Source organism: Pungitius pungitius, chromosome 3 (genome assembly GCF_949316345.1).
Source record: "Pungitius pungitius chromosome 3, fPunPun2.1, whole genome shotgun sequence".
NCBI lineage: Eukaryota > Metazoa > Chordata > Actinopteri > Perciformes > Gasterosteidae > Pungitius > Pungitius pungitius.
Genome location: NC_084902.1, coordinates 6,971,612 through 6,997,296, shown reverse-complemented (window position 1 = coordinate 6,997,296; position 25,685 = coordinate 6,971,612). Strand labels below are relative to the sequence as shown.

Here is a 25,685-nt window from a genome sequence, read left to right as displayed (position 1 = left end):
TGCTTTTAGTTTTTAAATATTTTTTAAAACTTTTCTCCTAGATTTATCCTCACATTCACAAACAACCATACACAAACGCCAAAATTATTAAATCACCAGCAAGACAGCATTTAAAATACATCTCTTCTTTATTTCAAGAGTAAAAACGTCATACAGAAAAATGTTATATTATAAATGCACCCTACAAAGTCAATGAGATGAATGCTTCCTTCCTACTGGCAACCCTTCAGCTTGAAAACATTAAATAATAAACCCAATAATAGTAGTACAAACAGATTGAATGAAAATGTGTGACTGCTGGTGCCAATAAATATCCGGTCCTCCAGACATGTTAAATTCATAAACATAATAAGAAATATGAGTGGATAATAATAATAAACTCTAATAAATCCAGAAGAATGTAAACTGAAGTCAGGTGAGCTGCATGACTTTGAGGCATTTCATCCACTAATCCACTGCAGCCACTCAAATTGCAGGGGAAAACAGCATGTATATTATATTGAGTTTAACCAGAATCTGTTTATATTCATGATGGTGTGTGTGAGTTTATGTTTGTTACTGATGGACACTTATTGGTGCAGCGCAGTTGTCTTTCACCTCATACAGACTACTGTATGCTAAAAGCCAGAACTGTTTTAATATACCCACCCATATTTACATATGCACATTCATTTACATGGTCTATACTACGAAATTGATATCTCTTTTATCTTCATGCTTGGACTGGACAGTAGCAGCCTCTAACTGCCATTGGAAAGTAGTGTTGTATAAAACATGCTCTGATATAGTTTGGGGAGAACATTTTGGCCCCTGATCACCGTCTTGGACCTGGTCTAGTAGCTTCGAGTTTGCAAATATAATGATTAATGCTAACTGTGAGTAGGGGGTGCATCGCTAAATGAATGCTTCTCAAACTCAAAGGTTCAGTGAGAGCGTCTTCTGTTAAGTCTACATTCAACATATCCAGGGTCTAAAACCTCAACTCACAAGAAGATGTGAGCAGAATAGCGGAGCTGGATAACTTAACTATTAAAACATATTTATATCAACAAAATGATATGCAATGTTATGACATTTTGTCCTTCTAAGAGTACTGTGCTCTTACATGAAGTGTCTTATGACCAAAATCCTGAAGGTTTCTATTTCTGCCAAACCAGATAGCTTGGTAATGAAATCTTTGATAGTCTTACAGTTCTTATGGCACTTGATCACAGACAATTTGGTTTGACGTTTTTCTAATGTACAAATGTTTGTTTCACTCTTGGGTTCACCTATTTGTGCTTTACCCTTGTGTCTGTTATTTCTTTTTTTACATGGAAGCACAAAGTGTCTGAGAATGCACTTTTATATGATCCAAACTCCTCTTCTTTCTCCCTCCATCTGTTAGACATTGGCAATATTTTATCACAGTTACTCCTCACTCTCTCTCTCTCTGTCTACTGGGACACTGGTGTGATTGGAGTTGAACCTCTACGATGTTACGTCTGATACATCAGTCAAGTAGAATTACCTTTTTATCTGATAATAAATACAGTTCTATTCATCTCATCGCGTGAATACAAACAACTTTGTCCAGGACGAGGTGGGTCCATGTGGGTCGTCTTGCCGGCTGTCAAGTTGCCAGTGAATGATGAGGTCATATTCAGCAAGGTAGCGTTATAATACATCGTCTCACCGACTTTTCACCTGAACAAGAGAGTCAAAATGTCAAGAACGTGGCAGGAGGAGTTGTGTAAGAGCAGCTAATAGCAAGGAAGAAGAAGATGAAGCTAATGTGCATTGCGGGTTGTACCTCCTGATGCCCGTTGATGAAGACGAACAGAACGGTTTCCCTCCAAAGAGGGAGTTGCGTTGCTCCTGGGTTGATGATTTGGTTTCAGCTTTGAGGGGCTTCTGCTCTGGTATCTGAGCGACTTGAAACCTGGCAGTCGAGATACGATCACCGTTACATTCACGGAAATCATGACTTTACGGCGGCCACAAAACAGTAGATTTGAAATGTCACATTAAAACAATTTGTACAGTTTACTCATGGTTTAAGCCTTTCTTTAACTGAATTGTGGTGAAATGAGTGTGAAATTGTCACTTAGATATGTCAGTTCAGTATGTGGATAAAGAAAAAGTAGCAATACCAGTGTATTAATAAACCATTAAGAGCATTGAGAAGTAAAAAATGTACATACAGTATGATAAGTAAAAGTACTTATCATGCAACAGAATGGCCCCTGTCAGAGTTGAATTCTTAAATACTTTATAATTGTTTAATACAAGCATGAATACTGAACTAATAGTGAATTTAATTTCATCAAGCAGCGCTAATTTATAATAATAATAATAATAAGTTAAACCTACAAAAAGGCATAATTTCTGGTCAATATCCTATGTTGGTCAAATTCATACCCACAAACTAAATAATAATAAGCTCCGGAATAAATGCATTTAGAAACTTGAAAAAGTAACCAATCATTTGCATTGAACTTCATGGTACTTTTTGCTTTTTGTCTCACCTCCCCACGGACAACACGGTCGGCTCCCCAACTTCCTCCCCCTTCACTTCGCTCCCTTCCGTGTGCTCCGGTACAGTGTTTGGCACAACAGCCTGCGTGTGGTGGGTGTCGCCGAACACCTCCTCCAGCAGGGGCCTCTTCTGCTGGTCGGGGTATTTGTCCAGGGAAGGCAGCATCAGGCTCTGGGGACACTTGAGGGGATCTCTGAGGGAATCCAGGGGAGGTATGAGGATAGCGGGCCACTTCTTCTGGGCGCAGCGGGTGCAGCGGTAGCCGTGTTTGGGCGCCAGGCCAGAGAGCCCAGAGATGGTGTGAAGGTGGGACTGATGGGGGCACAGCCTGGGGAGGGAGCGGAAGGTGGACAGAGGAGACAGCACCGGGAACCTGGGAAGAAGGAGAGGAGAGGACGAGGAGGGAGGGAACATATTATCAGTTAAAACGTTTTTTTATACGTATATGTCAAGAAAAATATGCTAAATCCCCAAATTCTAAATATTACACTGAAGCCAATTTTTTGAAAGTGGCTTCCACTTCAGTCATATCTAAGTAAAATAAACCTTGAATCGACGAAAATAATGCTGTTTCCAGTCAGTATGCAGTGTGATATCAATCTGAAATCATCTATATTTTCTACACAAATTTGCACAATAACACACACAGAAACACACATTGTCCCTCTAAGTTCACGTACAAAGTCCCTGTTAATAAAGGTATTTAGGAGTTTATCGTATATTAAAGATGGAGTAGGAGGGGGAATGAAGCCAGAAGGTATCGAGAGTTTAAGCATTAGTTCTTGTGTTGCTACATATTAAATCAAAATCCTTAGAAAAGCTCATAATAACATCCAAACATTACTTTCATCTAAATCTAAATCTAAACAGGATATCTAAATAATTTAAATCCAAAGTGTGTATCTCTTTGCACCGAGGCCTCTTCTGTGTTTGTCTTTCCATTGTTCTTTTATGAAGAGAAAAGCTGAGCAAAAGAGGTCAATGCGGTGGTGTATGCGTTGTACTAGTATGACCGGTAGTCACCCCTGCAGAGCCACCAAACACACACGTGCGCACACACACACACACACACACACACACACACACACGGATACTGAAAGCAGAATGTTCCAAAGCTCACACGTCACAGCAGCAAACTGCCAGAGACCCCGCAGAGCTCCACTGAAGGTGTACGTACATACACACATACTGGAATGTAATGGATCCGATTACACATATTATGGAGTGAGAACATTACCCCTCTGTCTACCGCGGATAAAGGAAAACACAGGGGTGTAGACTGTGGCATGAAGAAGCATGTCGCTGGATTTGATAGATTGACGCCTCGGCTGCTCGAGCACTTTCAGCGGCTGCAGATTACAAATAAGGTTCCAACCGCGGCTCCGTTTGGTCATGTTAGCTGTGTGACAGCCGGCGGTCGTAAGCCTCATGACTCCAGTGACAACTGTGTCAGACATTCTCTTCAGACATGCAGGCGTGCGTCGTTGCCCAAGTATCAGCCCACTCCAGAGTTTCCCACCAGAGGAAAGACAGGCAAGATATGTATTGCTATGAGACTACTTTCTTTGTTTCCTTGGTGGAAAAATGCAAAAAACGAATAAATTGCCGTTGGCATTGTATTTGTACAATGTGCTACAGTTGAACACACAGAGACGGAGAGAAGGGCATAAAACCTGTTTGCAAAAGGAACTTTTTACAAAATAAAGTGTCTCTGCTGGGAGCTTGAGCCAAGTCACGTTGCTTTCTTTTAGGATCACATTCAATGAATGAATCTACAGGTTTATCTGCCCCGACCACTTCCAGACTTCACTTGCCTCTGAATTCTGATTGTTACGGAGTGGTGTGAATGAGCAAATGTATTCTTTGACATGCACAGTACATAATTGTGTGGTCTCATACTTGATTGACGAGGCTTTGCTCGAGGCCATCTGCTTGCTCTCGTACTCCAGCAACAATTCTTCCAGCGCAGCAGCATTTTCTGAAACACACACCAACAGTTCAGATGAGGTTCGTCATCCACCAAGGTCGACGGAGCACCCAGTGGAAACGTCTGTGACGTACTTTGGTGACCCTGTGCTCCCCTCTAAAGCCACTAGAGATGACTCACTAGCTCGAGAGTGACCTCACGGCTGGTCAACACCTACCTTTCTTCTCAGTGATGAGACGAACCAGAACACTGATGGTGTCTTCATTCAGGTCGTCAGATATGTAGGGACAGTTGTTACCTAGAGCACGCAGAAAGAAGATATATTTTATCTTATTGAGATGTAATCTTACCATTGTAAGTACACACCTGTAACCACTTAGCATTGATTACAGGTGTGTATTTGGATCCCCCTTTCCAAAGATCCTAAGTGTCTGCAATCGCCTGAAACAGTGTTCATCAGCGATCAATAGCCTCAAACACACTCGTGTTACCTTATTCGATGATCTTCATCAACCATTTTAATACTATTACTTTACGATTGCTTTGGAATTTATGCTTCCAGATGAATGGCGTGTATTTGAAAACTATTTAGCCATATTTTAATGTAAAAATGTATGAATAAACTCATGGTTTTACTGATGTGTTACCATAGAATGAAAGCAAATCAACAGATGGATTTTCTTCATATTACCATTACAACAAAGGGAGACCTAAGTTTTCCCATCGAACACACAATGGGACTGATGAAGATGGATGTGGATGACTGGACAGAAAATAATAGATATGCCTCCATGGCAACGCCCCCTAAACATCCCATGATAGCACTGCACATTGAGGGCAGCTGAAAGAAGAGCAATGAAGGGCGCAAGGGGGGGGGGGGGGGGGGGGGGATTTCCAGAATAGCTCTCTCAGCGATCACACCATTCAGCAATGTTGAAGCACACGCTCTATGTGTGTGTGTGTGTGTGTGTGTGTGTGTGTGTGCGTGTGTGTATTCCAGGTGAATGTGTGTGCAGTATCTGTGTGCTACAGAACCAAACTTGCCACATTTGCGTCTATGTGTCTTCTTGCATAAGCAGTCACAGGCTGTTGTCAGGTTATAACAATAGCTGTGTCTCCACAGTGGCTGTTGCTATGCGAGGACAACGGCATCCATTTCACAGTGTGGCATTTATTCCCTCGACAGTCAGACCCATGGGTTCAACGTCTCAGTGTGAGCCACATTAAGTCACCAGTTAGTCACTTTGTTTCTTAGATGAGTTTCAGTTTGTTCAGCTTTAAAATTCAAGAAGGAAAAAAACAGTTTAAACACGTTGGTCCGATAGCGCTTACATGGCTGAGGATGATAAACTGTAGCATTCAAACCTTACTTTTCACTCTGCCATTGTGGCTGAGTAATCACAACGTTAACAGCATTTCCTATGCTCTCTGATTCTCCCCTTTCGGCCTCCCCGTCACTCCCATAAGTCAAACTTTGTGTCCGTCTGCAGCTCTGCGTCGTCCTAGTTATCTCTGCAGGGTCTGATTCCAGGCCAGAGGAGTTCAGCTTGGCCTCGCTGGAATTCATCACCAAGGGTTTTCCCCTTGAGCGGACGTAATGCAAAAAAAAAGTGCTGGAGTAAGAAGTTTAGCTCTAACGTCGCCCCAGTCGGGGTTACTGCAAAGTTACGTAACAACATCAGGGGAAGAGGAGAGAGGTACATTTCAACGCCCTGTGATGCCCTCTGATCATCCCTTATTCTTCCCTTTTTATTTCCTCGTCGTATTTGCTAGCTTTAATTTGCTCGTGCTCCCCTCTCTCCTCCTTTATCTGTTTCACTCACACATGCAGAAGTGCGTACCACTGCACCATTGCATAATTTGGTGAAAAAGAGGGGAGCTAAGAGTGAAGAAGTCATTTGGTATTACATCATTCATTTACTTACTTCCAAAATAGATTTCAATTTCATTTTTCTTTTATCTTTACTTAAAAGCAAAAATTGTTCCTTCAGAGTATTTAAAATCGAATGCAGATAGAAACAGGGAGAGGAAACAAAGAATTAGAAGGGAGAGGAGAAAGAAAGAAGAGACATAAACCATGAGATCAGGACACAATTTAATTATTGATCCGGCTAGGAAAGGAGAGATGAGTGGATAGAGTCGTATTCATATGAATGGGGGAGGGGATGCTAGGAGCCAAGGAATCGGATGAATGGAGAGTATGACGACTGATGAAAAGAAAAGAGGAGGAATTGGGGGGGAAGGGAGTTTCTATTTGAGCACAGAGACGTCTTAAGTTCCACAACAAAGTGTCCTGAGGAGGAGAGACCGATGCAAAGCAGCAGACAGAAGGCAGAGAAAGACTGCTTTAATGTCCTCTGTCTGTCCTCGGGTCAGCCTGAAAGCCAAGCTTCTCATATTTGTACCAAAAAAGAAGCAAATCACTTGTGATGATGGTTTTTATAAAGACATACAAACTAAAATAAAATAAAGAGGTCTTTCCATTCTACAACAACGAGCGAACAAACTACCGAGGAAGGACTCACTTAGCTTGTGAATCCAGAAGTGTAACTGCCTAAAGAAGAAGAAGGTTCAATTTGAAAGTGCAATTTGTTAGTTGTTGCATGGAGTAGTGTGATGCGCTGGGAGCCGCGAGGTTGGCGGTTCGGATCCCGGCTGCCCCAAATTGCCATGTCGAAGTGTCCCTGAATAAGACACCTAACCCCTAATTGCTCGCCAGGCAAAAATTGAATGCATGGGTTCTAATGCAATGTATGTCGCTTTGGATTAAAGCGTCAGCTAAATACCATGTAATGTAATACTGAGAGTAAAATGAGACGATTGAGTTCATCTTTGTATCCGTCCGTTAGATATAAAGTTACAGCCAGCTGGTGGTTAGCTTAGAAAAGACATGAACAAGCCTGGCTTTGTCCATTACTTACAAATCCCCCAACCAGCTCATCCAAAGCTAAAGTAATTCAAACCTAATATCCTATTTGCTTAATTTGTATGTCTAATGAACAGATTAGTTGAAGTTAAGGAAAGTTGTGTGCATGTTTTCCCAGATTAACTTTGGCTTTTTTGCTACGTCTATGCACGAGGCCACCAGCTGGACACAATAGTTTTGCTATGTTTGCTGAATTGAATAAACTCGCTCAGTCTCACATACTGAGTTTGTGCAACAGTTTATCAATATGTCAAATCACCTATGTGGAAACATTCCAGGAACAATCAATTCTACAGTCGATGACGTGCACCCCTGTGACTCAGGGTTTCTTCCTGGGAATCAGGCCTGAGAACCACAGGCCCAGTACATCACATGGAAACAGGAGTGTACCTCTCACATTGTATGCACAGCAATGCAGGTCCACACAAACAGGTATCGATTGTGCCTCCTTTGATTTCTAGATTACGCCTCAAAAGCACAGTGTTCCATTTGGGTCAAAGACTGAAGTGCTCCAGTGCTTTGAAGAGTCCTTCAGGACTTTACTACTTTACACTTCTACAAAGGGCCGGCAAAATGAGTCCTCGGGTTACTGTGAGCCTCTGTGAACTACTTAGATCAGGGGGTGTAACCGAACACTTGTTCTATTCCTTGATCCCTGTGTCCCTCTCTTTCACTCCATACCCTCGCTTTAGAGTTCCATGTGTATTGATATCAGACGTTGGCTTAATCCCGCCCCCGTCCTTCCCCTACTCCGTGCTTCTTTCTGTATTTACACAAGTGTGTTTCTCTCTGACGTCAGTAGGGTGAGAGAGTCGATGCAAATGCCTTTTTTTCGGGAAAATGACATAACAGCGTATGCTTAGAAAGACCCAGCATGCTTGCTATGCAGTGACCCCAGCAAGGGCAAAAGTTTAAAAAAAACATGTAGACTTACATGCAGTCAGATCACAGAGGTACATGGGCCTGCACGGCCTTTTGACTGACTCACAACACTAAACCACACCAGTAATCACTCGTCTTTTTTCTTTTGATCTTTCTTTTACCTTCTTTCTCCGGTGTGGCGGTTTCTTCGTCTCCTCCCTCTTTGTCGGCGGAGCAGCGGTATCCTTTCTTCTTCAGGATGTTGCAGATGAGGATACCCAACAGGCCCATCACGCAGAAGATGGGGACCAAAGCAAACACGGCGTACTCTGCGGTCTTCTCCTCGGCGCTTCTCACCACCGTGCCATTGACCGGCCCTCCTGCAGCGCCCGGTGACCCTTTGCCCACTGTGCGCACCGCTCGAGCGCGCAAGGCTGCACGAAGAAAAGGGGACAAAAAGGTACAGAAGGAATGTATGAGCGTCGGCTTTCTACTGCCAACATCAAGATCGAGAACAGATGCCGCAGGATCCTGCTTACTTTTCACACACAGCCTTTGGGTGGAGGTTTCTTCTGTGGCAGTGGAGTGAAACCTGCAAATGGAAAGAAAAAAAGCCTAATTAGAGAGATGAATGGAGAGAGTTTTAGCCTGTGGCCTTTTGTGGTCCATTGTGCTGGATGTCGCCCGCCCCTTGTGGTGAATGACGTAGTGTTTCATGTGCTTCTTCTTGTTTTGGCAAAATCAAATTCTTTCATTTCATAGAGCAAATAAAGGTATACAAATGATATGTTTTCGAGCGGAACACTTTGAATGTCAAGCCAACAGTTTCCTTTAATCGAGGAGCAGGCAGGTAGATCTTACCCGGGCAGGCAGTCCCCGCAGACAGCCTGTGAGGTCTCGGTGCCAGGGGTTGCAACCTTACGGCCGAGCGTCCCGCAGGACGCGTGTGGCCGGCAAAGCTCAGCGTCCAATGTGTCTGAAAAGCTCCCAGAGGGGCACAACTGACACTGCACTTCCTCCGTTGGGCTCTGGATTTGACCACAAGCCTGACACGACAGAAGACAATTCCAAACTCAAAACAATGCAAAAGCGCAATTACAGAATTTGCTTGATCTTGTTAATAGCTAGGTGGTGGGAATATACTGCAAAAACAATCTATCCGTACTTTTAACATTGGCCTGTACTAACAATATACAATTCATTGGCATTCTCTACCCTTTTACTTTCCTTTCGAACTAACTAATTGAAAGCGACAGATGTGCAAACAGCACAGATTTGTTTTGGATATTTCAGTTTGTAGCCTCACCTTGGAAGGCTCCCGGCCAGCAGGGCATTGGAGACACACACATCCTTCCCCCCACCGACACTGCACTGCTGCAGTCCCCCCACAGCCAAACACCTGCAAAGCACACACACACACACACACACACACACACACGCTCACGAGTCAGCCGAAGGGGTTCCAGCAAAACTGGATGCACACTTCCTAACTCATGAAGTTTAAATGCCACCTGGTTAAGAAAGCAACATCACACTTTTTTTTTTTTTTTGCAAAAACACCCACAAACATTCACGTGCATGTGTTTACCGTGAGAAGGACAAGAGCTGAGCAGCAGAGGTGGTTCCTCATCTTCTTCAATGTATTCTACTATGTTCATATGATCTGAAGGAGCGAGATGATTGGAATAGATTAGAGAGAGTTTATTCCTTTTTAAAACATGGTCCGGTTCGTCTCAACAGTTTTATAGTGCATTATAAATGGTATTATCCTTTTAACAAAACAATTTATTGAGCTCTTAATTGCATGGGGATATTTTCTGGTCCCATGAGGATGACATACTGTATAACAACATGACATGTTCCAACACATCATAATAGATGGCATCACACAATTGTCACGTGGACACACACACACGGTACGCTCACACTTCACCACAAACACGCTCCCCAAAACACCTGAGTCATTCTTTGCAACTCATTCAGAATGCAGTGACTCGAGTGTGAGGGAGATACGGAGCAGCTGTAAATAACATTTAACATGAATCATGTTCTTTTCATGGACGGGAGTGAAGAAACCAAAACTTCTCTGTGACTATTTTAGGGTAGAAGGCACCCACAGAAATATTTAAAGGAATTATTCATCCATTTGCCAACTCATACTGACTTTGTCAATGCTGCCCCTGGGATGAGTATCTGGATATTTCAAGAATTTTTATATATAAATGGCAACAAAGCTAAAGTGAGGAATTTTGATAGATATCCATATAAAATCTCTAAATCATCTCTAAAGTTAGAAATGCGTAGTGGGGAAATGCTCGGGTCTATTTATAGCGTCCTGACATCTTGACATTTGAGATCTCACGGCTTTCACTTAACATGCCACAATCATGCAGTGTCGTCATATTTTATTTTGTTACAATAAAAAAGTAGTAACAGTTGCGGGTGGGGGGGGGGGCGCGTCCAACATGCTTACGTCACAGCAAATGTGTTGACGTGATGCTTGCTGAACGATTATTCCTACGAGCTATACTGAATCTAAACCTCCTCCCCTGAACCCCCAGAATAGCTTGACCCACTTCACTGAACAACTGGTAACGGGCCCCTAGAGTGGGACACATCATGTACACCCGAGGATAAATCCAGGAAATAATTGCATTTTCAAGACTGACAGTCCAATGTCTTAAAAACAAACATGTTATAACAATGACAGTGAAACCGCTGCGACTTAAATATTATCAAATGCAATTCCAAGTTCCAATGTGAATAAAACTAGTTTTTTTCATTGCAAGAAATTTGTGGGGGGCCACAATTGCAGAAGTGTGAATTTCCCTAAAGAGCAGTGTTATCTGGGATGCAAAAATGTAGCTGTAGCTGTAGACTGGTTGGACACAAATAGGGTTGTAAGATAACAAAGTAGTAAAACAGCCACCAACCAAAATGAAACATTGAAAGCATTTCTAATACATCAATGAAAAGAGAAGAAAGGCGAAAAGATTTTGATGTAGACTGACATGGCTGAAGCAAAGATAAAGAAAGAGAGAGAAACGGAACAAGAAAACGTTAAAGGACAGCGGTATTCTTACCCCAGACTTGTAGCTGATTGGCACAGTTGCCGTGGCAACTCAGCAAGGATGCGGGGTATTTAGACCAAACTCAAATCTAACTTTCCTACAGCTGACACTTAATAAAAGTCCAGTTTGCTTCCACTTGGACACAGCTCCGAAATTACAACTACAACAAAGAAAGTTCAAAAGTTCAAAATTGTGAGACAGAGTCAACACGAAAATGCAACTTCACAAGAAGTCAGAGAAGTCACACAAAACTCCAGTTGAGTGTAGCTGAATGGAAAGTTCAATGTACCTACCTGTGTCTTATACTGCCACTGTGACCACAGACACACCCCTGACATCATTGAGACATGCCCCTCTATCCCAGCTAGAACAGTGTGTGTGTGTGTGTGTGTGTGTGTGTGTGTGTGTGTGTGTGTGTGTGTGTGTGTGTGTGTGTGTGTGTGTGTGTGCGGGGAGTGTGCGTGATGCACTTCTTGACCACGCAGCAAAACATAATGTTTTCAAGATTAGTTAGCAAGAAATCAATGCTTCTCCAGTCAACAGGGTCATTCTCTTTCTATGCGTGATCAGCCCAGAAAGACACACACGCACCTACGCGGCATGTCACCACTACATGTACGTGCGATAAAGGAGTGTTTAAATTGTTTCACATACCTATTTTTCACATACAAACGTGTACGCACACTCAACAACGTCTGGATCCCCTATAAATCCTGCCAATACCAAGCTGTGCCTTGTACAAACAAGAACAAAAAATCAACTAGTTTATGATTGTTGCACGGCAAGGCCTTCATGCCAATGAGCGGCAACTGAAGCATAATTTCACGGAGTACGAGAAAGATAAAGCGAGGACAGAAAAAAACCCCCAGTTTGAAAAAGTCTCGAGGGACTGACAGGGCCGTGGGGGAGGAGACGAGAGGGAGGGTTAGAAAAAGAAGAAAGTGGTAGGGAGTGCTAAAAAAAACACTACAGCCTGATAGCATGAAACATGTATATATAGAAGCATTTATTAACATTCCATACAGACCAGAGTAAGAGGCTAATTACATGCTCATCATACCCGTGCACTTATGCAAACACACAAAAATGAAGAAAAGAAACGATCAATAAAACGACAATGATAGAGAAGAAAATGAGAAGGGGACCTACAATTTAGTACCTCTGTTTTTGTCAAGTGTCAAGTAACATATTGGACGGGGTTTCGAGGGGTAGAAGAATGTTGGTTTTCGCCTGAGGACCTCCGCTGACCTCCAGAAACGCATTGACTCCAAGTCCGGCACAGCGAGGTGAAACTGATCTGCGCAGTAGACTGAGCTCACGATCGACCAGTTTGAAAAGGCCTGCACATTGCAGTACGGGGCAAAGCTGGTGCCCCTATAAGAATCATGTTGAAACGTGCCAGCACCCCGACCACGGGCCTCAGCAGTTAAGCCATTCACAGCCAGCCCATCCAAGCCAGTAGTGTCTGCGTGTGATGCATTTGCATTCAAATCAAATTTGTTTGTGGTTTTGCCCACAAAAGCCACTACAGAAGTGACTGCTGCACGGGGAACTACCACCGGACCTACATGGAACATGACCACCCCGGGGGTCCAGGCCAGGCCTCCATTTAAACACACATCCTTCTCTTCCCACCAGGCGAAGCGCTGCTTGAACAACGGCAGGGAACAATTCCCCTTCATCTTTCATTGGTTTTGGAAAATACTTTTTATTGTTAGCTTTGAAGGTTGTGTGACTGATATGAAGCCGCAGCCAGATGCCAGTAAGCTTAGTATAAATACTAGAAATGTTACCTTTACAAAATGTTTTCTAATTCATCGTTTTAACAGCCCTCCGTTCCCCAGAACTAAACAAGAGCATTTCCTAGTTCCGTTTAATCATTTCCCTTTCTGGAAATGTCCGCAAGGCCTTTTGACTGAGCTCATGGCTCCGGCACTAACTGAGGGTCTTGTATGTGTTTTATAATGCAAAAGGCAACCGTTACCATATAGTGAAACCTATTTCAGTTCACTCATCCATGACAAGAACAATCCTGGTCAAACGTCCACTCATTCATCGTCTCTCAGCTCAATTCATTTGGTTTGGAGGCTACAGTCCGAAAGAAAGAGTGAGAGACCAACAGAAATAAGAACATAAACAAAAGGGAGAGAAACCAGGATATCAACACCTCTCAAGCAAGCGCACACAACAAAGTCTCCAAAAGACACCAACGCCCATGATACCTTTGCCATTTTGTGTGAAAACAACCAAACAGGATACAAACTTCTAAAAACCCTCAAAGGAAAGGTAGAGAAGCGTGACGGCTGTACGAAAAGTGTAAAACAGTAATTACCCAAAAGCCTCGGCGCTGTTGTTCGACACATTCAAATAACAAGTTGCGACAACATCAGAGGACCAGTCACATCTTCTGTTTTGTTCAAGTGGACCTAAAAATAGCGATAATAGAGAAGTAATGGCAAAGGCCTGACAAAAACACGGACACTATTCTGTGTTGTGGTGGTTTTTGGGGCAAGGACCAGAGATAATGTGCTGGAGAGGGCTTTTTCTGGCTCCTTGATGTCATGCGGCCTCTGAGCAGAGGAATCCTGCTGGATGAAGCTGTGAACAAAGGAAGGAACCACAGGAGAGGAAACGCGAGCACGCACGGGACTGCTCCCCTTGTGTGAGGTGACAGATAAAGTGGGAAGTGGGGGGGTGAGGGGGGGGGCGGGGGGGTCATGCTGCCACATTATTGCCTCCTAAACGACGCCATGTGTTTGTGGAGTACCAATGCTTCGGGGTGGACATGACGGTGCCGTGATTTTAGTTGGTAGCTTAGTTCCCATCTACGGGCACAAAAGTGCCTTTTAGTAGGAACATATCTGATTTAAAACACATTGTGATGAAACAGTGGGTTAATTGAGCAGCTGAAGCATCGATATTCTCTTTGCGTGATAGCAGTGGATGGTTTGGTTAAACCCAAGACGGAAGGGAGGGAGAATGCAACAAAGAACATTTAAGAATGTATTTTCATTTGGATGACCTGCACATTCTATTACAGTAGAAGCTCCTTTGAGTTGCGTTCCCTGCTGGCAGTGTACAGTCATCAAGTGGTCTTTGTGAACGGTCGGGTCAACTTGGTCAATACATTTCTTTGAAATTCACTCTACCTGCACAGTAAGTCATTCAATATTGGATGTGAGTGCTAGCGGCAAACGCTGAAACAGCGTGACTCGACATAAATCTATTGTTGGATCACCTTCTTCTTGCTGTTATTGCATCAACATCAACATGTGTTTTTTAGACGCTTCTCTGTGTCACGTCACACACACCTGAGTCCCACCTGAAGCTGCCAGACGCTTCTCACACGGCGCATATTGGCTGGTGCATTAACATTTTATAAGGAAGTAAACACTATTGACTTTCTTTGTCCTGGAAGTATTTGACTGGTATAAATAATGATGGTGAAATGATGAAAGAATCTGTACCATTTTCCGAACAAGAGTTTAAATATGTTTTTCCTTTGCTCGGTAGGTGTGGCAGAGGAAAGCTCAAAGGATTATTAACGTCTCAGCTGGTTGAGAAATCCTCTTTATTTTGGGCTCATGAACCTTTAAAAACCCATTAGATCACCTCAGGAATGCATAGTTAGCGAGCTTCGTAATTTATGGAAAGATCTTATCTCCTTACATTGATTTTTTTCCTACATCCTTGTTTTAGACCCAATTAAAACAGATCAATGGTCATCGTCATCTGTCCAAATTGGTGTAAAATAAATTGTGTTTAAAAAATGGCTGATGAATCACTTTCCCAAGGACTTCAAAGGACGTTGATTTCCCTTTCCGTCATGAAGCAGAAAGGCTTTACGAAGAGAAGTCACCCACTAAGTCCCCATACCAATAATGGCTACCTATGAAGCCCCCGTAGGTCATAGCGCGTCCGGCCTCGAGGGGGGACACCTCTTTCATGCCCCATGTCATGAAATACAACAGGAAAGAACTGAGCCGGCAGACAAGGTTTAAGGTAATTACACTCCATTATCCATCAGACATTTCGTGGACCGAGAGATAATGTGCACGTGTACGACGACGACGCAAATTGGGACAACCATACCCTCTGTTTTACTTAAAGGAGGTGCCCATTACCTGCAAACGAACGGCTGATTTACGCCATCGATTTAAGCTCAAACAATGTGTCATTACAGGCAGCGTGTCTGATAACTGGGCTCGCGTCGCCTCTCTCTCTCTCTCTCTCTCTCCACGCGTGTCTGCGGACGCGTTCCTCCCGCTATCTCTCGGTGTCCTTCATTTCTCCTCTACGTCATGATTTCCAGCGGAACTTGACACCAGCAGAACCTCGACGGGCCTCTCCTGTGTCCCCCCGCCGAGCACCGTCTGTCCGACACCCCCGAGAGAGGCGGAACGAGAGAGGTTGGACCGGAGGGAGCGGAGGGAGAATTAGAGGAAAGGGCATTGAGATGTTTAGCTTGTTTACAGCCAGGGTAACAACTCTGCAGCAACCGGAGGTCCCACAATACGGCAGGGTGGGAAAACGATTCGCCACCATGAATAGGCTAAATGTGTGTACAGAGGAAGCTCTGCTAATGTTTCCTTTCCTCTTGTTCATTAAAAAATAGATTCCTTTTCAACTTTTAGTTTACAACCACGGTGTCCGAACTTCTAAAGTCAAATGACACTGTTGCCTGAATCAATGGGGCATTCCCAAATTTTCCAATTTGCCATCATTCAAACCCATCCTAATGTTATATGTTCAGCACACTTCGAATGAAACAAACTGTACACACTAGCTCTATATAAAAGTCAACACACACACACAATCCCTATAATAAAACATTTCCACACACAAACACACACATATTAACCCCAAACAACACTTGTTATCTCTATTTGTCAAACACATACAGAGGATTTGTATAATTACTATTTGAGTCCGTAGAACATCTACTATCTGTTACACCTGGGCTCTCGAGAATAAAACACGTTTGCAGTGTGGCCATTTGGACGGGCCGAAAGCTTCTCTTCCTCTAGAACCATACATGCTTGACTGGGTCCGCCGAGGCCTGGAGACCCCCCCCTCGCTGCTGCACAGCTCCGTTGTTTATTGTTGTTTATTCAAGTGTATCTCGCTCTCGCTCATCTAGACTGTACAAACTTTGACATTGCACGTCCTTGGGTCCCCATCCGTGACTGTCGAGTGTGAATTGGATCGTGCGACCGGTTCGCCCCGGACATGGGAACGACACTCACGGACAGACGGAGTCCTCGCTTTTATTATATAAGCTCCATAATAACCTCCCACTGACAATAACTGTTGCCACTGTGGGATTAGCAGCCTAGACCTCAGGAAATGATTCCCCCCTGGACCTTCTAATGTCAATATTGAACAAACTGGAAACCTCAAGTCGACCGGGGAGTTGAGGAGATGTTGCTAGGTAGATGAATGTGACTTTCTGAGGCAGGCGTCTCTAGCTCTGGTTTCACATTGAACAGACGGACAGGCCCGGGGAGACCGATGCCACTCTTAAACACACCTCTGAGGATTAAACAACCGCACCGAGCGTACCGCAATGGTCCCCATGCGTGTGAAAGTAGCTCCTCAATCATCAATGAAGGAGAAAGAAGTTTGTCCCCCATCACACAAACCCACGTATATATTTATGGCTCGAAGTAAACTGTGTCTTGCGTTGTGTTCAAAAACTCAAACCATAAAAGTGCTGCCCCCCCCCCCCCCCCCCCGGGTGAGAGGTCCAGTTCCACCGCTTTGTCGGCGACATCCTCGTTACTCGGCGGTGGTTTTGAGAAGGAAGCTCGTCCGTAGCACTCCTCAGATGAGGCACCGTGTGGATTCTCTCCAAGACATGACACGTGGCCCCGCACACATGCACTCGTGCCACCGACACTCTGCCGTGTGATTTGTTTCTGGCGACGGAAAGCCTGCCGATTGGTCCCCCGGCGAGTTCGACCAGGAGGTTGCGGTTCGCCCTTTGCAGATCCATCTTGGCCTGTGGCGCAGCAAAGAAACGCATGCAGCCTCTTTTCCCTTAGTTATTTTTAAGACTGTATCATTAAACAGTAAAGAAGAAAAAAAAGAAAAGGTGGGGGGCCAGAAGGCACGCGGGGGAGAGAGAGAGAGAGAGAGAGAGAGAGAGAGAGAGAGAGAGGGGACCGGTCATGAACCCGGTCGTGACTGAACCGAATCTGGTGGAATGTGACTGGGTGTGCAGAGCTTTGTGTCAGTTCGAACCCTGCTGGAAGAAACCCCGCCATTTTATTAGCCAGCAGTCTACAAAAAATACTCTATTAAAAGGTAAATGTCAGCAAGGAGAAGTCAAACTATCCATGCACGGGGTTCCAGTTAAAGTGGCTACAATTCATTTTGATCGACTTCAGAAAAAGTCTCATGTAACAAGACCGAGGCCTCTACATGGTCTGCATAAGCAAACTGGGATGTCTGGGATCAGGTGATTCCCGCTCAACAGAAACCCCTTCAGCAGAGAGACTCCTTTCTGCTGGATCATAATCTGGGATACGCTATTCTATCACAAGTGTTTATATCGTAATACTGGATAGCGATGAAATATGACGCCGAGCAGGGACACGAACTTCGGGGACACAAAAGAGCTGAAAAGAGTCTTTTCCACTTCCTCACTCTGAGGGAAACTAGCTGCAGGATGATTTGCAGTTTTTCAGTTTATTGTAAAGTCATGAGATTCAAGCTGATGAATATTAAAAAGGGAAATGGGATTTCTTGTGGGAAATTCATGGTGTACAGTCCTCTCCCTCAATCCCTGTTTTTAAGTCAAACAAAAAATAGCTTGCGATTAATCTTACTGTGGGTTTCATACACATATAATGATTGTGAGCGGTTGCACGCTCGGTTTCTGTGACCACGTCCCCCCCTGTAATCCTCTGCCAATCATTGGGCAGAGCGCTCGGCCTGCTTGGATACGGATCTGCGGTCAGTGGAGAGGGAATTTCTCTGGCACGGAGTTTGCTGGCTGACATTGGGGAGGCGCAGGGACTTGGGGCTGTCTGGACGCTGTCCCAACCACTGTGGTGAGGCGGACGGACGGACGGACGGATGACAGATCGGAGGCCTAATTGAAGCTGCGTCTTTTGACCTCCACATGCACATACGCTTGAATACAGTTGAGTCTGTTAAGTTACGCTCGGAAACCCGAAATGTGAGTTTATTATCAGCTCCAGACTGACATTCACACTATTTTAACGGTCTCTTTTCCTCATCCCTTTTTTCCCTTCTTCTCTTCTTTCTTCTCTCTTCGTCTTGGCCTCTTCCCAAAATGATGAATACATTCAGTGTACAATAAATGTTGGGTGGGTAGAGGAAAAAAAGGGTGGGGAGCCTACATTTTGCGCAGGATAATAAAAGGTAATTATGGCATGTGTGTGTGAGTGTGTGCGTGTGTGTGTGCGTGTGTGTGTGTGTGAAGTACAGATGTTGGCCTCACTTTAACATCCGTTGAGCAAATGATAGATTCTTGCCAATGACAGTTTGATCTCAATTACAACAAAAACTTGTATATTGATTACAGTAATGCAAACTGTAGTGTACTTTTGTGACTGCAATGATAACACTGTAATTCAAATCATAGTATTGTTTGTAGAAAATAAGACGGAAAGGTAATAGCAGAAGGATTGATTTAGGAGAGACACTGGAGTGAGCCTCTCTCCTCCCCTCCAACTCCACTTGAGTGATAAATTGTGCTGTGGCCAAACCAAGAGAAGCCTGGGAACAGATTGTCCTCCACCCTCAGGGGTCACACAGTACATATCCACGCACACACTCTATATATTTTCCCACAAGAAAGGTTGAAAGCACTCGACAGGAAACAGGAAGTTTGTCTGTTCGTAAAAAACAGACATCAAATATTTTAAATGATTTGTGAGTGACTCTGTGTCGACACAACAAGGTGCTGATGAATAAAGTTTGTAAACCTTGTGAAATCCTTCCTTAAAATGCTTTCAACAAACTAACATTAGGGACCAACCAGTGAAACTGTGCATGGCCGCCTTCTGTGAAGTGTGTTCATTTTCTCCTGCGTGAGAGAAAGACTCACTAATACAAGCATGCAGGAATTTGGTCTCAGACAACAGAAGCCCTTATCCAAAGAGGACTTTTCTTTTCTCTTGTGTTAGCTCATGTGTGTGTGTGTGTGTGTGTGTGTGTGTGTGTGTGTGTGTGTGTGTGTGTGTGTCTGCGCTTTGGGAGCCTGTCCTCATTGCCTAGGTTGCTCAGTGCAGAGGTACATCCTGCCAAAACCACAGTGGTATGAAGTGATACGATGCTGGTGATAAGACATAACTTATTTATTAATTTAACATTGTATGAGAGATCCATATATATAAATACTGCATTTGTTATGCCATTTTTACTGTTCCTTTGTCTCTATGCAACATGCTTATGCAATAGGTATTTTTCTTGTTGCATAATATAATTTTGCTTGAATGGAGCTGACCGTGATGTATATGATATAATAAAAATGGTTAACAGAAAAAAAAAAAAAAAGTAGCAGTCAGGAGTCAGGAGAGGGGGAGGATCGTGCTAGCTGTGATGTCATCACGTATCCTTGTGCGTAAAACATGCTTCCACTCGTCACCGGACAGCACGAGACACAGCGGTTCTAGTTATTATAACCATATTGAATGAATATAAATATCACGGTATAGAGCTAGTTGTGTGTATTAGATGACCAAAACTAGCGGTGGGTAAAGCATCCAACCAATCAAAGTCACCAAATATCCGCAAAACCCTACACGCGTGTCATTTTACTTGTATAAATCAAACAAGCAGCCCAGGCGACCCATCCCACTCGGTCCCTTAAAGTAGTCCGCGTCCTGCGACAAAACCTTTTCGAAACACGCAGCAGGGCCTCTACTCGTCCAAAAGCATGTGAGATAGTCAGTGGGCGCCATCGGATGTCCCGCAGCCCAGAAGAACTCACGCGAACAGAAGGACACGCGCGGGATTAACCGATGTGCGTAAAAGTGGTCATGACGATTGGAGAGGTTGTGTGGCGAGAAATGTCCGACACGAGGCGGCAATGACTGACGGGACTGAACGACCGGCCAGAGAAGCCGTTTATACGCCTGCGACATGACACAAAAAAAGCACAAAGAAAAAGTTGTCAGACTCACCGTTTTTGTGAATATTAGGAGATGAAATCAATGTTCGAGGACGAGCGTCATCGGCTGCACCGAGCTGCCAGGTGTCATTTAACAGACGGTGGATGCAAACCACAAAGCCGGTAAGCGAGGATTCCCCTTCTCTCAGGATCCGCTCTCTCCGCTCGCTCTCTGTGTGTGTGTGTGTGTGTGTGTGTGTGTGTGTGTGTGTGTGTGTGTGTGTGTGTGTGTGTGCGAAAAAAAAGACATAAACACTGAGCTGGCAAAGTGAGCTCACAGTGCGTCACTGCTGCAAGATGAAACTCCCGTAAGAGAGCGTGTGTGTGTGTGTGTGTGTGTGTGTGTGTGTGTGTGTGTGTGTGTGTGTGTGTGTGTGTGTGTGTGTGTGTGTGTGTGTGTGTGTGTGTGTGTGTGTGTGTGTGTGTGCGTGCGTGCGTGCGTGCGTGTAAAATTCCCATCGGTCGGCTGTAGTCTTTCACCATCAGGGACTGCGACTCCCGACCTGACAACTGGAGCTCATACCGGCCTCAGGTGTACCCAAAACGTCACAAATGAAACAAATCATCTAAACGATTATTACATCTAAAAAATAAATACAAACTCAAACTTAGGAGAGAGTCTGGACAAAATGTAACTTAAATTAAATTATTTTTTTTGTATTGCTCGTCATTTGTATCTCATTCAGGTAGTTTTTCTTTCCAAAAGTACCTTCCCAGAACTCTTAAAAAAATATATATATGTATATTTCAGATAATCTAGCTTTCTAAATAACAGTACAGTTGCTACTAACACCATTAACGGTGACCTGCGTGGCTGATTTGGACATAAGTGATTGCGAAGTGGATCATTTGTTTGACATTCACACTATTTCCTATTTCCTTTATTCTTTTCAAAAGGGGTCTTTTCTGATTACACACACTACATAGCGTATAATCGGTCACTAGTGAATGAAGGAGGCCCGCGTGGTTCTGCTGGGCGTAGTCAGTACGAGCCCATGACTCACAGTATCAATCCACCATTCTGGTGACAAAGATGCATCTCTGTACTGACGTCTTCAGTCGTCACACAGATCTTCACTGTTTAATGCAGCATGTGAATACTGTGTGGTGGATGCAACGTGTGTGTGTGTGTGTGTAGCTTTATTTGTATGTGTGCGCCCTGAATAGCCTGCATTCATAGTCTCCCCTATATGCACTGCCGGCCTATCATGTGAGTCAGTGGGCTGAAGTGAAATGAATAGTTGAGTGACACTGGAGTGTGCTGGTGACCCCCCTCACCCTACAAAAAAACCTTATGGTCATGGCTGCTGACTGACGGAGGGCATCCTTTTTAATATTGAATTATGGTTATGGTCAAGAATGGGATTTGTTTTATAGCCTTAAAACAATTCATTAAGTCTTCAACAGACGGCCCTGGCCTTCATTTCGATTAACGTGAGGGGAAAAAGCCCAGCTGCTACACTTATTCACCATTTTAAACAATCATGTAATTACAAAATATATTTACATTTATAGAGCCAAACAAAGCTAAAAGGGTGTTTGTTTTAATTACTGAAGATAAAGCAGCAAATTGCTGAGAATTTGCTACAAGTACATTTTGAATATTTAAGGAGCCAGCGTGAAGGATTTGGCTGCATCTAGCGGTGAGGTTGCAGATTGCATTTAATTGGGCAGATGCAAAAACGTGAAAAAGTGAACATCCCCATCAAGCACCAGTGTCAATTATGAATACAACACTCAATAGATCCCCCTAAACTAACCCCTAACAATTGTTCCTTTAGGAAAGGAAAAAGGAAGTTATGATTTAATCAATTAGTTTTCTAAATGATTGCAGATTTACTGTCGATCGACTCGTCTACTTACACATCAGTATTTACGTGGTTGTAGAAGCGCAGATACTATTCTTCGTTCTAGTTTGTAGAAACCCGAGTATGATGAGACATTCAGCAGTTAATTGGTAATTCTAAAATAGGACAGCTAATCTAATGCATTTCAACAGAGCCACAACTCACCGTTTGAAGAAAGAACACAAACTGGCACCAGTGAACTGATTTAATTTCAAAGAGGAACCCACAGTGACAAAACAAGAACAGCTACATACAGGGCGCCACTTTTATACGCCGTAACCATGACACCTCCAACCAGAGCCGGATAAACAGCCGTGACCAGGTTTTTATTTTTTTTTCTTCCCTTCCCGCATACAACTGTGACGACGCAAACACGTTTCATAGCTAACATGTTTCATAGCTAACATGTATGTTTCGTAGCTAACGTGTTTCATAGCTAACATGTATATTTTGTAGCTAACGTGTTTCATAGCTGACATGTATGTTGTTTTTCGTAGCTAGCGTGTTTCATAGCAAACATGTTTCACAGCTAACATGGCCTCCAGTGAAAACCTCAATGTCAAAACGCTTAACGTGTAGCCTTAGCAACAACCGAGGCCCTTCTTGTCTTCTTTTCGAAAGATCTACGACAGATATAATTTAAACGTCACTGACGGCGCATGCCAGGAAGGAGGAGAGGGGGGGAGGAAGAAAAAAAACACAACAAAACCTTAAACAAATATATAAAAATATGCCATTAGATTCATATCAACAATTGAGTACTGCGGGTGCACTATTTACAGAAAAAAGGCAATATATACTAATATTTACAACAATAAAGACTGATTTCACATACGGGCATGAACCTTCAGCTTTAGTGAGAGTTACAGTGATGAAAGGAAGAGTTTGATGTGAAGGTAAAAGTTGTGTAAATCTTCCGTTTCGTTCTCATAATCCTGGTCAAAAAAGCATTGAGTTTTACTTCATATCTGAGACGCGGCGTGTTTGAGTGCATGCTTTTATGTGTGTAAAATGAAGAGAGTAAAAATCATTGCGCTGTGCTCAAAACCTAAAACGCAACTGCTGAAGACAGAATTATTCAGCCATTAATATGAATGTGATTACTTTGTAAATGTAAAAGTATATTCTCAAGGCAGTTTCTTTTCCCAGAATCTAAAAGAAAACCAACTTTCTAAATTGGCTGAATTGAAAGTGATTGATGCCAAGGTTTGGGTTTCAGCCCAGAACCTAAATAACACACTTGAGATCCAGTGACATGGGGGACCCCCCATGAAGGGGCTGTGACCCTCTTTTAGTCGCCAAACTCAGCAGAGATGGCACATTTATGTTCCTCCGTATCATTTCTCACTGAACGCATTGACTCCCCTCACGGAGCTTTCCAATGCTCTGCAGCCAGCATTGTGTGTGTGTGTGTGTGTGTTTGTTTAATGGCTTAGCTTTTAGCCTTCTGAAGGCACGAGCCGGTGCTCCGCATTTGGCCTCCAGACCTGCTTTGTGTTTCGGGAACTCTCTTTTTCTCACAAACACACATCTCCAACTATCAGGACTGAAGTCAGCGTCTTTGTGTGTGTGTCTGTGTGTGTGTGTGCGCGTCCGTCTGCCCGAACCAAACTATGCCTCGCTTTCTACTCTGCTCATGGAGACGGAGCCGGGGTCCTTGTCCTTCAACTTAAACAAAAAGTGAAAACTACGTCTTCTATAAATTAAGTGCTGACAAATAGACGGCGCTAAAATCAAAACTATAAATACTGTACACAACTATGGTTCTCTGCTACCGCAGCCCAGCGAGTCAAAGACCTCAGCTCCGGATTTCTGCTGAACAAAACAAAATTTAAAAAAGTCAAAACGGTAACGCAAACAAGGCTTTGGCATGGTCATGTGAAGGAGGAACGTCTCCAATGCACTTTTTCTACTCAACTCCATTCTTGACATCATAAAATTACAAACAAAAATTAAATAAGGAAATCTGATAATAAAAATGTCTTCCTATTTTGTGAGAGAAGGTGGCGCATTAGTGTGTTGGTGTGTGCATGTGTACTGCTAGATAGCCCTGGCCACATATTGCACTAGTTTTATTTAATCTCCCTCAACAGGATAAAGAACATTTTAGCAGTTTGGCGTCTACAATGACAGCGGAGATGTGCCGTTAGGGATGGTTTTGGAATAAACGTTGTCTTTACCTGCTTAAAAAGGTCACAAACATTAATCAACATCGATCCAAGCTTGAGCTCCAACTGCAGAAATGAACGCAAATTCTGAATATGGATCTAACTGCAGACTGTGAAGTTTGGTTTCACTTAGTTTCTGTTAATATCTTTTTACATGACATTTACCTCCGATCGTAAGGAGGAATTGTGTCTGCAGTCCAGGCCAAGATGAAGTGACGATGGAGTAAAAGGTTGATGTCCAAGTCCCGAATAAAACAAACGGACAAGCACTGGCTTCACTTGGATGACTTGTGCAACCTCATTGTGTCCTCCTCTTCTTCTAAGCATACATCCACGTGTGAAACTTTCCTTCTCCCCATGGCTTTCTTGTCCTGTGAAGACTTGAGTTCAAACCCCCATTTCTAGACATCTTCCATCTGCAGAGGAAAAAAAAAAATAACAAAATACACACGCAAAGACAGCACTCAGATATAAAAAAAACAACAACAAAAAACGCACACCACCAGAAACCTTTTTGCCACCATAGACCTGGCTTTGAAGTCCATTAGTAAGTCCGGGAAGGGAGTTTGCAGCCAAGCTACGCACATAGAGACCGGAGGACTGAGCAGAAAAGACCAAAACAACGACACAGAAGACCGAGGAGTCTGACGAGGAAAAAGACAGCAGCTTGTGCGCCGGGTGTTTCCCTCGGCCCGGGAGAGGGGGTGGGGGGGGGGGTCTCAGACCTTCCAGAGCAGGAGGTGGTTGGTGCTGTCGTCCCGTCCCACCGTCTCGCTGCTGTTGGTGAGTCTGAAGTCCTCGTAGCCGTCGCCGCCCGATATGACCAGATGGTTGCTTTTCGACGGGATGTGGGCGGAGGCTCGGCGCCGCGCCGAGTCCCGCCTCTGCAGGTTCCCGTCGACTGCGCCGCCGCCACCGCTGCTGCTGCTGCTCTGAGACTGGTTGCCTTGGAAACGGGGAGCAGGGATCAAAAGGTTACAGGAAAGGCCTGATGAACTTCAAGATGCCAGATGAAAGGTAAAAAGCATCAGCTACCTGTGGAGTCCGTCGCTGTGGGCGGGAAGTTCACGTCGAACCCTTCCGGTAGTTCAATGGATGTCAGGAAGCGAACGTGTCCCGTGTGTCCGTGAGCGGAGCCCATCGGCACCTGGGGGGCTTTCAGTGTCCCGGCCACGGTTCCCGAGCTCACTGCTGGGATCACCAGTGTAAGGACCACTCCTGCAGA

General features: G+C 44.0%; 2 protein-coding genes across 2 annotated transcripts in view; both read right to left on the bottom strand.

Annotated features, from left to right (window-relative positions):
• Positions 1-109: 109 nt before the first annotated feature.
• Positions 110-20,866, bottom strand: relt (RELT TNF receptor). Its single transcript, XM_037467394.2, has 11 exons — positions 20,459-20,866; positions 9,821-9,895; positions 9,539-9,631; positions 9,094-9,278; positions 8,772-8,824; positions 8,415-8,666; positions 4,663-4,743; positions 4,418-4,496; positions 2,508-2,891; positions 1,793-1,921; positions 110-1,686 (listed from the first exon to the last, which is right to left on the bottom strand). Exons 2-11 carry the CDS (start codon positions 9,860-9,862, stop codon positions 1,683-1,685), a joined length of 1,302 nt encoding a protein of 433 aa, XP_037323291.2. The 5' UTR covers positions 9,863-9,895; positions 20,459-20,866; the 3' UTR covers positions 110-1,682.
• Positions 20,867-22,479: 1,613 nt separating this feature from the next.
• Positions 22,480-25,685, bottom strand: part of LOC119210051 (rho guanine nucleotide exchange factor 17-like) — a 44,669-nt gene continuing 41,463 nt past the window's right edge. Inside the window, exons 23-24 of the mRNA XM_037459659.2 lie at positions 25,496-25,678; positions 22,480-25,406 (exon numbers count right to left, since the gene is read on the bottom strand). Of these exons, the coding sequence (XP_037315556.2) occupies positions 25,180-25,406; positions 25,496-25,678 (410 nt within the window). The 3' untranslated portion in view covers positions 22,480-25,179. The remainder of the gene's footprint in view (positions 25,407-25,495; positions 25,679-25,685) is intronic.

What these genes read in the sequence shown, in the direction of transcription:
- relt (XM_037467394.2), bottom strand. Translation starts at nt 9,862, where the DNA reads ATGAGGAACCACCTCTGCTGCTCAGCTCTTGTCCTTCTCACG. An exon ending in CAGCTCTTGTCCTTCTCACG is followed by an intron (nt 9,632 to 9,820) that starts GTAAACACATGC and finishes TGTGCTTTGCAG; the next exon opens with GTGTTTGGCTGTGGGGGGAC. An exon ending in CCAAAGGCTGTGTGTGAAAA is followed by an intron (nt 8,667 to 8,771) that starts GTAAGCAGGATC and finishes TTCTTCGTGCAG; the next exon opens with CCTTGCGCGCTCGAGCGGTG.